Source organism: Pelophylax lessonae (genome assembly GCF_965119305.1).
Source record: "Pelophylax lessonae genome assembly, chromosome: 4".
In the NCBI taxonomy this organism is placed as follows: domain Eukaryota; kingdom Metazoa; phylum Chordata; class Amphibia; order Anura; family Ranidae; genus Pelophylax; species Pelophylax lessonae.
Genome location: NC_138771.1, coordinates 37,585,785 through 37,598,001, shown reverse-complemented (window position 1 = coordinate 37,598,001; position 12,217 = coordinate 37,585,785). Strand labels below are relative to the sequence as shown.

At 44.6% G+C, this 12,217-nt stretch overlaps 1 protein-coding gene across 3 annotated transcripts in view; it reads right to left on the bottom strand.

The window, feature by feature from the left end:
• Window positions 1–12,217, bottom strand: part of CHD2 (chromodomain helicase DNA binding protein 2) — a 160,600-nt gene that overhangs the window by 13,656 nt on the left and 134,727 nt on the right. For all 3 annotated transcript variants that reach the window (XM_082254680.1, XM_082254681.1, XM_082254682.1), the window contains exon 34: window positions 6,383–6,561. In XM_082254680.1, coding sequence (XP_082110806.1) covers window positions 6,383–6,561 — 179 coding nt within the window. The remainder of the gene's footprint in view (window positions 1–6,382; window positions 6,562–12,217) is intronic.

Genomic DNA, 12,217 nt, shown 5'->3' with positions numbered 1-12,217 from the left:
TAACTGGTAAACAAAGTTAGAAATCCACTTTTTAAAACTAAAATTTGTTAAAAAAAAATGAATAAAATGTAAAACAAAGTAATCAAGTGTGTCCTACATTGTGCAGGCTACTGCTATTTGTATAAATCATCTTAATGGGATACCCGGTCCTCTTCCTGGCATTGAACTTATGGCACAGAGGGGGTTAATAACATATAAACCTGATTCTTTGGTCTGAACTGCATTCAAGATGGTCTTAATGGGTTCTCCACCCACCCTTCCCCTCCCCCTTCCCCACATATCCATTGAGAAAAGGCCAGGCATTGTTTACACCAGGGATCTTCAAACTATGGCCCTCCAGTTGTTTAGGAACTACAATTCCCATCATGCTTTGTCATGTCTGTGAATGTCAGAGTTTTACAATGCCTTTATGGGATGTGTAGTTCAGCAACAGCTGGAGGGCCGTAGTTTGAGCATCCCTGGTATACACTGAATTAACACAATCTCTAAATGGAGTCAGTGGAATGACCAGATTCTCTCCCCAGAGACCTTGTTGCTTTCATTGTATATAAATCACAGGCTTTTCTCAATGAGGAAGGAGGGCGTCGGTTCCCGTCAGACCATCTTTAAGGCAATTCAACTTAAAGATTCAATGCTATTAACCCCCACCATACTGGAAGTTCACAGCCAGGAAGAAGACTGGGCACCCTGCAGAGAAGCAGCAGCCTGCATGACATGGGACAAACGTCATTACAGGCAAGTAAAGTGACATAGTTACATAGTTAGTCAGGTTGAAAAAAGACACAAGTCCATCTGGCTCAACCAACAAAAAACAGTAAAGAAAACACAACCATACAATCCCATATACACAATCCTATACCCGCAGTTGATCCAGAGGAAGGCGAAAAAACCCCAGCAAAGCATGATGCAATTTGCTACAGCAGGGGACAAAAATTCCTTCCTGATCCCCCGAGAAGCAATCAGATATTCCCTGGATCAAAGTCTTTACCTATAAATATGAGAGCCCATTTATATTATGTACACCCTGGAAAGAATCCAGGCATTTTTTTAAAGCAATCTCCTGAGCTGGCCAGAACCACCTCTGAAGGGAGTCTATTTCACATTCTGTCCAGTTCTGGTCGCCAGTCCTCAGGAGGGATGTGTTGGAGCTGGAGAGAGTCCAGAGAAGGGCAACAAAACTGATTAGGGGATTGGAGGACCTTAATTATGAAGAGCGTCTGCAATCGCTTGATTTATTCTCCCTGGAGAAGAGACGCCTGAGGGGGACATGATAGCAATTTATAAATATCTCAATGGTGATCTCAGCATAGAAAAAAAGCTGTTCAGTCGAAGGGATTGCATGAGGACTCGAGGGCATACAATGCGATTAGAGGAGAAGCGTTTTAACCTCAGGCAACGTGGGGGGTTCTTTACTGTTAGGGCTACAAGATTGTGGAATTCTCTACCACAAGAGGTGGTTTCTGCGGGAAGTATGGTGGCTTTCAAAAGACTCTTAGATGTACATCTCAAGAATCAGAACATTCAGGGCTATGTGAGATGATTACAGCCACACACTACACAGGTAGAACTGGATGGACTATTGTCTTTATTCAACCTCACCTACTATGTAACTATGTATGTAACTTTTTCACAGCTCTTACTGTGAAGAAACCTTTCCGTATTTGGAGACAAAATTTGTTTTCCTCTAGACGTAAAGAGTGCCCCCTTGTCCTCTGTGTTGACCTTAAAGTGAATAACTCAACACCAACTTCACTATATGGACCCCTTATGTATTTATACATGTTGATCATATCCCCCCTTAATCTCCTCTTCTCAAGAGAGAATAAATTCAGTTCCTCTAATCTTCTCTCATAGCTGAGCTCCTCCATGCCTCTTATCAGTTTGGTTGGCCTTCTCTGCACTTTCTCCAGTTCCAGTGATGACAAAACATTTTTGACTAAACTTCAGCTTTAAATATTCTAGTGAATGCTAGCAGCACTTTATCTTAGTATCAGCTTTCATTAGAATTGTTACAATGTAGAATTTCTAGTAAATGCACAGCAATCAGTTATTAGCACCACTCTTTTTGCTATGGGGGTATTCGCTGACTCTCCAACAGAGTATTAGGCGAGGAAGTATGCTCAGTACACACTCCTTCCTTCCCAGGAGGGTAGGAGGTCACAGATAAACCACACAAATTACACTCCGTAAACAAGGCCAGTATCAACAGACCCAACATAAAATTGTGTAGCAAAGGACATTAACCAGTTCTGGACCGGAAGGATTTGCCCCCTAATGACCAGGCCATTTTTTGTAAATTGGCACTGCGTTACTTTAACCAAAAATTGCACTGTCGTGCGACATTGTACCAAAATAAAATTCATGTCCTTTTTTTCCCACAAATAGAGCTTTCTTTTGGTGGTATTTGATCACCTGTGTGATTTTTTTTTTTTTTTTTTGCGCTATAAAACAAAAAAAGCGACATTTCTGAAAAAAAATAAACATTTTGCAAAAAAAAAAAAAATTAAAATCAAAAATTTTCATCCTTTTAGGCCAATTTGTATTCTGCTACATATTTTTAGTAAAAAAAAAAAAAAAAAAAAAAAAAAAAAAAAAAAAATCGCAATAAGCGTATCTTGATTGGTTTGCGCAAAAGTTATCGTGTCTACAAACTACGGGAAAGATTTATGTCATTTTTATTTATTTATTTTACTAGTAATGGCAGGGATCTGCGATTTTTAGAGTCGGTTCACACTAAGGCGACACGACTCCTTACTACTTCAGGGGCGACTTGTGCATTCCCATGCACCACGACTTCAGAGCGACTTGCAGGGACTTTACATAATGGAAGTCTATGCACGTCGCTCCTATTAGAACGGGTCCTGTAGCGGTTAATGGACCGTGAGGGAACGCGACTTGTCAGGCTGACAAGTCGCGCTAGTGTGGACCGGCTCTTAACGTGACTGTGACAATGATGAGGACATATCGGACCCCTAACTGACATTTTTGACACGTTTGTACTTCTGCGCTTCCAGGTAGGGGGCGTGCATCGCTTCTGCTGGGATTAGTCCCAGCAGAAGCCGTTGAGCGTGTCCCGGCCAATGGATGTCCGCCAGCACCTGTTGATCAGGGAGGAGAGACACTGGACAGGGCTCCTCCGCATATGTAAACAATGCAGAGCTCTGTCCTGTGAGGTGGATTTTGTTTTCCTGCAAAGCAGGAAATAAAATCCAGCACAACCCTTAGTAAAAGCTCCTCACAGTACACACAAACACTGGTTAGGCACACATTAAACTCTTTGATCGTCCTAGATGTTTAACCCCTTCCTGGCCAGTGCCAGTACATTGAGAGTGCAAATTTTTAGCAGTGATCACTGTATTAGTGTCACTGATGATTGTCACAGTCCCGCAGTTTAAGTCGCTGATCACTGCCATTACTAATAAACACAAAAATAAATAAAAATCCCAGCATATATCCCATAGTTTGTAGACGTGAAACCAATCAATATACATTTATTGGAATTTTTTTTAACAAAACTATGTAGCAGAATACATTTTGGCCTAAATTTATTAAGAAATTAGATAATTCAATTTTTTTTATTGGTTATGTTTTATAGTAGAAAGTAAAACGTTACTTTTTTTTCAAAACTGTCAAGTCTTTTTTTTTTTTTACACAAAAAATGAAAAACCCAGTGGTGATCAAATACCACCAAAAGAAAGCTCTATTTGTGGGGGGGGAAAAAATTACATACATTTAATTTATGTACAGCGTTGTAGGACTGCGCCATTTTCAGTTAAAGTAACGCAGTGCCGAATAGCAAAAAATGGCCTGGTCGTGAAGGAGGGTACATCTTCTGGAGGTCAAGTGGTTAACTAAGACTTTCCATAATTTATTGACCACCTTCTGACCCCCAGACATTTACTGACACCCTTTTGATTCCAATAAATTTAATCGATCCCTTGGATAGCCCCATTGACCCCCTGAAAGAGGAATATCGAACACTTTGGTGAACCCTGCTCTACAGCTTAATTTTCAACACTTTTTAAATATAATTTGTAACCTAACGTATTTAGTTATCAAAGTCTAAAGAAAATGTTTCTATAACTAATAAACTATTATTTTATATTGTATTGTCTCTACAAATTTTTTCTTCTTGATTTTTTGGAAATTCATTAAAAGTGCGCTCAAACAAACCTTTGGCAACAAATAAAAAATGTTAGACTTAAAGTGAAACTAAAGGCTAACCTTTCATTTTTTTAGGTTTGGATAGAGTGGAGAGGGATTAGAACCGCTGGTAGCTTTTACTGCTGTCTGGGCCCCCATTAGGGAAATTCACCCTCTCTTTGTCCCGTTTATCACCCAAGTGAAAGTTAACCACTTGCCGACCAGTCACGTTGACTGTACTGCGGCAAAGTGGTTCGATTCCATCCAGCGACGTAGACCTACGTCTCTGGACTCCTCCCCTTCTGGGCGAGGCTCGCTCCCACTGTTTTCAGTCACAGCGGGAGTCGGGCCAGGGGAGGAGTGGCGGCGATCACCGCTGCTCTTCCCCGATCGTCGGGGAATCGAGTCTGGAGATCCGCCTGCTTGTGTAAACAGAGCGGGCGGATCTCCTAAGTGACAAACAGTGACAGATTGCAGGGTTCAGCATAGCTGAACCTGCGATCTTGTCCCTGTGTCACTCAGTCACCTCCCACCACACACGTCAGTAAGCACCAGGCATACATTAACCCCTCCCTCTCCAATAAAATTAACCCCTTCCCTGCCAGTGTCATTTTTACAGTAACAGTGCATATATATAACACTGATAACTGCAGTAATGTCACTGGTACCCCCAAAAGTGTCAAAAATGTCAGTCAAGGGTCCGATCTGTCCGCCGCAATGTCGCAGTCCCGCAAAAAAAAAAACGCAGATCGCCGCCATTACTTGTTAAAAAAACCACCAAAAATGACAGAAATCTTTCCATTAGTTAGTAAACGCAATAACTAACGCAAACAATAATAATTGCGCAAACCAATCAAAATACGCTTATTGTGATTTTTTTTACCAAACATAGGTAGCAGAAAACAAATTGGCCAAAAATTTAAAACATTTTAGATTTTTACATTTTTTTGGGGGGGATTTTCATAAAAAAGTGAAAAATATTTTTATTTTTTCAAAATTTACGCTATTTTTTTGTTTACAGCGCAAAAAGTAAAAATCACACAGGTGATCAAATACCACCAATAGAAAGCTCTGTTTGTGGGGAAAAAAGGACGTAAATTTCGTTTGGGTAAGGCATCGCAATTGTCAGTTAAAGTCACACAGTGCCGAATCGCAAAAAGTGGCCTGAACGTAAGACAGCAAAATCCTCCGGTGGTAAAGTGGTTTTAAAGAAAATCCCAAATTTTGGGTTGAAACCAGAATGATAAAAGACAAAAATAAATTTTCCAATTTTCCAATATTGACAGAAGTTCTGGTGAAGCAGTTGGATTCGCTAAACAGCTTTACTTTTAGCACACAGTGCTGTGAATAAGGCTGTTTAGCCAAAACACATAAGCCCCCTTATTACTGGATTGACCATGTAGCAAACAAAAAAAGTAATAGACAGATGACATTGTGTTGCCATCTTTCTTCTGCTATATGCAATAGTATACTCTACACCAGGGGTCTCCAAACTGAGGTCCAGGAGCCTGATTCGGCCATTTACTTGTTTTTATCTGGCCCTCGAGTCACTATTTTATCCATTGATACCAACAATGAGCATATCCCCCACTGACACCAATGAATGGACACAATTCCTCCCAATGTCACCACCATGGGACACAATTGCTTCCAAAGATTCCAATGATGGGGCACAATTCCACCCAATGACAGGGCACAACTCCTCCCAAACTCGACATAGATGGGGCACAACTTTGCCCAAAGACCCCAATGATGGGACCCAACTCCTCCCAATGACACCAATGATGGGGCCCAAGTTCTCCCAATGACACCAACAATGGGGCACAATTCCTCCCAAAGATACCAATTTTGCTCCAATGATGGAGGACAACTCCTCCCAATGTCACCAACAATGGGGCACAATTCCTCCCAAAGATGCCAACGATGGGGCACAATTTCACCCAATGACGGGGCACAACTCCTCCCAAACTCGACATAGATGGGCACAACTTTGCCCAAAGACTCCAATGATAGGGTTCATCTCCTCCCAATGAAACCAATGATGGGGCCCAACTTCTCCCCACTTTCTAGCCACAGTCTGCCCCCCATACCCCCCCCCCCCCATGTCTGAAGGACAGTAAACTGGCCCTTTGTTTAGAAAGTATGGGGACCCCTGCTCTACACTGTCAGAGTCAGCAGAATGTCAATTCAATAATAAACCAGGTTTCATCAAGACCAATCATTTTAAAGCAATCTGTACCTTCTCCACAACTTGATTTGATCCTGATCATTGTAAGATTTAAGGCACTCAGATATGCGGTCTCCGATTTTTAGCAAGCAGGTCCGAGTGTGCTCCAGCTGCTCCTGGACGGCCAGACCCTTGTCAGGTTTATCCAGCTGCTTCAGAGCTTTTTTCACCGGCCTCATCCTCTCCTTGCACTAAAGAATAAAACACAGCAAAATATAAATCAAATGCTTTCTCAAATTTTACAACTACAATTTAACAACCAGTAATATACTAAAACATGTGGCAAGTTTTACCTTTACATCTTAAAAATATTATTTGGTGCCATAATAGACTGATTGACATTGTAACATGCTAATATGGTTATCAAGGCAATGAATACTGTAAGCTAGTAATGTAGAAAGAGCAAAACTAATAAAATAACATTTTTGAAGTGGTTCTAAAGGCTAAAGGTTTATTAGCTTAATGCATTCTATCAGGAAGGTAAAAAAAACTCTCCTCTGTGCAGCAGTCCCCCAAATACTTACCTGAGCCCCATCGTGATCCAGCAATGTGCACAATACCCTCTGCTCTCTGCAATCTCCCCTCCTCATTGGCTGAGAAAGCAGCGGGAGCCGTTGGCTGACAGACAGTGAGCCAATGAGGGGCATGGCCGAGCCTGGCTCTGCTTGTGAATGAACATGCAGAGCAGTGGCTCGGGAGTAAGCCTGCTTGGGTGCCCCCATAGCAAGCTGCTCGCTCTGGGTGCACTTGGCAGGCAGGAGAGGCCAGGAGTGCTGGCAGGGGACCCGAGAAGACAACTGGGACTGCTCTGAGCAAAACCATTACACAGCGCAGGTTAAGTATGACAGATTTGTTATTTGAAAAAAAAATGCCTTCAATATCAGTTAGTTCATGGTTACTTAAAAAAAAATAAAAAGTTGACCCTATTTCTTTAACCCCCCCCACAGTCCCTGCACCCACTCCAGCAGTCCAAGGATTTGAAATCCCTGCTTTTCGCCCTCTTCTCTGTACAATGCTTTCAGGACAGACCAGAGCGATTCTGATTGGTCAGCACCTGCACAGTGAATGGTATGGTCCATCCCAGGAGAGCTGCACAGAGAAGAGGGAGAAGAATGGGGACTTCAAATCCCCGGACCACTCGACCGGCTGACAGCTCAGCATCCCCGGAGGGGAGTACAGTGGGGACCAGGGGGATGAGAAGGTGCACGGTGATAGTTCACCTTTACATATAAAAGTGAGCTAACGCTTTAAGGCTAAAATAGAAAGTGATCTCTAGAGAAAGCCATAAACAATGGCTGTGAACCATGGAATCCATACAATACCCTAATCACATTCAACATGCTCAACTGCAGTTCAACAGAGGGCATCACCGGTTTATCTTGGCAAATTCGATCAACTTAAATCCTTGTTTACTCGCGTGGCAGAGAGAGAAGAAAAAAAAAATGGATTTTTGTAAGATCTTACCGTAAAATCCTTTTCTCTTAAGCTCATTGACAGACGTAGTCTTCTTGATTCTCAAGAGCTGGGTTATGTTGTCTCCGCAGGAGTAGGACTAGGCAGAAAGACAAAACGTTCTGGCTCCACCTTAGGGGCAGTCCCTGAGGGTATATCCTCCCTCTCTCTGCTACAGGGAATCAGTTCTGTTCTAAAGCAGTAACAGAGAATTTAACCCAACCCAACTCAATGATAGAGGGGCGGGTACTACGTCTGTCAATGAGCTTAAGAGAAAAGGATTTTACGGTAAGATCTTACAAAAATCCATTTTTCTCTATCGCTCATTGACAGACATAGTCTTCTTGATTCTCAAGAGCTGGGACATCCAGAAGCAGTGCCACAAATGAGGGGTGGGATTGACAAAATCAAATCCAATCTAGAAGGCCCAACCGGTGCCAAACTAGAAGTTTTAAAGGCTCATTATAAACAAAGAATGAGACTAAAGAAAAAAATTTCCAACGGAAAAAAACCCTTGAGGTAGACCACTGGTCTCCTCAAATTGCGGCCTGCAAAACCTTGCGGCCAAACGAGGCATCAGACGATGCCATTACATCAACTTTATAATGTTTTGTAAAGGTATGCACCGACGACCAGGTAGCCGCCTTGCACACCTGGACCACTGACGCCTGATGGCGAAAGGCCCATGACGCACTAAGCGCCCGAGTGGAGTGCGCCTTAACAGGGAACGGGGGCTCCCGACCCTTAATAGAATAAGCCTGTACTACCGTCTGTCTGATCCATCTAGAAATGGTCGCGGCAGATGCAGGCAACCCCTTTTTGGGTCCATCTGGGATCACAAAAAGTGAATCCGTCTTGCGAAACGAGTCTGTCGTTTTCAAGTATACCCTGATCGCCCGGACCACATCCAAGGAGTGTAAAACAACCTCCTGAGGATGACTGGGCTTGGGACACAGGGAAGGTAACACAATTTCTTCATTCAGATGAAATTCTGAAACCACTTTTGGTAGGAAGGATGGATTCGGACGAAGAACCACCTTATCTCTATGAACCACCAGATATGGTGAACGTCAAGATAATGCGGCCAGTTCTGACACCCTGCGTGCAGAAGTAATAGCCACCAAGAAGGCCACCTTCTGGGACAACGTAGGTAGAGGAATCTCCCTAATATCTTCAAAGGGAGGTTTCTGAAGAACCGACAACACTAAATTAAGATCCCAGGGGGGTAACGGCGCGTGCACTGGCGGAGCCAGATGTCGCACCCCCTGGATGAAATTCCGCACCAAGGAATGAGTAGCCAAAGGCTTCTGAAAGAAGATAGCTAATGCTGAGACCTGACCCTTGATAGTACTCAAGGCCAGTTTCTGCTCAACCCCTTGTTGCAGAAAAGCTAATATTCGACTAATCGAATAAGACCGAGGACGGAACCCCAAAGGTTCACACCATGCAATGTAGGACTTCCATGTGCGATGATAAATCTTTCTGGAAGTCACTTTCCTTGCTTCAACTAGAGTAGGAATAACTGAAGCTGACAATCCCTTGTCCTTCAGCACCTGGGTCTCAATAGCCAGGCCGTTAAAGCCAGCGATCGTAAAGCAGGATGGAAGATCGGTCCCTGAGACAGTAGGTCCTCCCTGAGAGGAAGTCTCCACGGGACGTCCGCCACCAGTCTGACCACGTCGGCGTACCAAGCTCGACGAGGCCAGTCCGGAGCTACCAGAATTACTGGAATTCCTTCCTCCTCTATCCTGCGAAGAAGTCTTGGCAGCAACGCGAGAGGAGGGAAGGCATACATTAGCTGGTATTGCCCCCACGGGGCGATCAGTGCGTCTGCGGTTTCTGCTAGAGGATCGCGGGAGCGAGCCACGAATCTCTGAACTTTCCTGTTGAATCGTGATGCCAACAGATCCACATCCGGGGTGCCCCACCGTAGGCACAACTGGTGGAAAACGTCTGGATGGAGGGACCATTCCCCCTGATCCAGAGTCTGACGGCTGAGATAATCTGCCTGCCAATTCTCCACCCCCGGAATGAACACCGCAGAGATTGCTGGAACAAATCGTTCCGCCCAGCGAAGAATGCAAGCCACTTCTTTGGCCGCTCGGACACTCTTGGTGCCCCCCTGGTGATTGCCGTGGCATTGTCCGACTGGATCCGAACCGGGCTGCCCTGGAGCTGCTCGGTCCAGTGAATCAGACAAAGTCTGATCGCTCTCAGTTCCAATACATTTATCGATAACCTGGATTCTTCCAGGGACCAAAGTCCCTGGACAGATAACTGACCGAGAATTCCTCCCCATCCGGATAGACTGGCATCCGTGGTCACTGTCGTCCAATATATTGGCAGAAATGACCTTCCCTGGCTGAGCATCGGAGACCGAAGCCACCAGACCAGAGACTCTCTGGTCTGTTTGCTCAATCGGATCTGATTGTCCAGGGATTCCGGATTCCGATTCCATCTGAGAAGAATCTCTTGCTGAAGAATTCGGGTATGGGACTGGGCAAATGGGACTGCTTCGAAGGAAGCCACCATCAACCCCAGAACCCTCATGCAAGTTCGAAGAGAAGACCAGCTGTTGGATAGTAACAACTGGACTGCTGATTGAATCTTTCGGAGTTTCCCTACCGGAAGAAAAACTCTTGTCCTGACTGTGTCTAGAATTAGACCCAGATATTCGAGCCTCTGTGTGGGAACCAGAAATGACTTTTGCTGGTTCACCAGCCACCCGAATTCCTGTAAAGAAATCATAGTAATTTCTATGTTTTGTAGCAAGGTCTGAGGAGACTCTGCATGAAGCAGAAGATCGTCTAGGTAACCAAGGATCGATATGCCTCTTTGGCGCAGAAGTGCCAACATTGGGGCCAACACCTTCGTGAAGACCCGCGGAGCCGTGGCGAGACCGAAAGGTAACGCCACAAACTGATAGTGGTTCTCTTCTACGGAAAAGCGTAGAAACCGCTGATGTCCTGCGAAAATGGGAATGTGAAGATATGCGTCCTTGATGTCTATGGACGCTAGGACATCCCCTGGATGCAGGAAGGCTGCTACTGTGCGAATGGACTCCATTCTGAATCTTCTTATGTTGACAAAAGAATTGAGTGCCCTTAAGTCCAGAATTGGACGCACTTTGCCCTCTTTCCTGGGTATTGTAAATAGGTTTGAATAAAACCCTTGAAACCGTTCTGTCCAAGGAACGTGGACTACCACTCCTTGTTGTAGTAAATCTGTGACTGCTCTCCGCAGATCTTCTAAACGATCCGGGGATAGTCGGATATTGGAAGGGAAGAATCGCGCCGGTGGGAGAGATCGAAACTCGATCTTGTACCCTGACCTTATGACTTCACAAACCCATTTGTCCGGGATTCTGGAAAGCCATGGATCCGGGAACCGGCGAAGACGTCCCCCCACCCCAGTTATGGGTGGGGGCGCACCTTCAGGCTTTGGACGGTTTATCTTCAGGTCTGGAGGGGGCGGGCTTTTGCTTGCCCGACCAACGACCCCTGACGCCTCCTGCAGGAGCTTTGGAGGACTTAGTTTTTTCACCCGCGGGACGAAAAAACCTCTTGTGAGCAGAAAAAGAAGGCCCTCGTCTTTGACGAGTTCCTTTACCTTTAAAATTTTGCGGTAAAAAGGTGCTCTTTCCACCCGTGAGATCCTTAATGATCTCATCTAAGTTGGCTCCAAATAGACGCTCTCCTAAAAAAGGGGATATTAGCCAATGCTTTTTTGGAACCTTGGTCGGCTAACCAACCTTTTAGCCACAGTGTACGCCTGAGAACCACTGCTGAGACTGATGCTCGCGCCAATAATGGAGTGGCGTCTAACGCCGCATCACACACAAACTGTAACCCCTGTATCATTTGTTCCAACAAATCTGATACCGCCTGAGGGACCTCTTCTAAGTCCCGGCGTAACCACTTGGTCCATTCAGTTACAGCCTGCGAAACCAGACCAATAGCTATTATAGGTCTGAAAGCTGATCCAATCAAGGAAAACATGGTGCGAGACATAGCTTCTATCTTGCGATCCACTGGATCTTTAAAAGACGGAGCGTCTTCTAGAGGAATAACCGTGGCTTTATTCAATCTAGCAATTGGTGAATCCACCACAGGTGGTTCTGTCCATTTCTTAATGAGGGTTTCCTCAAACGGATAACGCCTGTCAATGCGTTTAGAAATAGTAAAAGTGCGTTTTGGCAGACGCCATTCTTCTTCGATTGGATTGCCAAAACATTTGGGCAATGGAAAAACCTTCGCCACTCTGATGCGTTTTTTAGTCCCAAAAGGGATTTCAGTTTCAGCTATTTCCGATGGAATACCCTGTAACCTTAAGGTCTCTTGAACAGATACAATGAGTGCGTTTACCAACGCTTCCTCTCGGGCTATGGCGGATGCC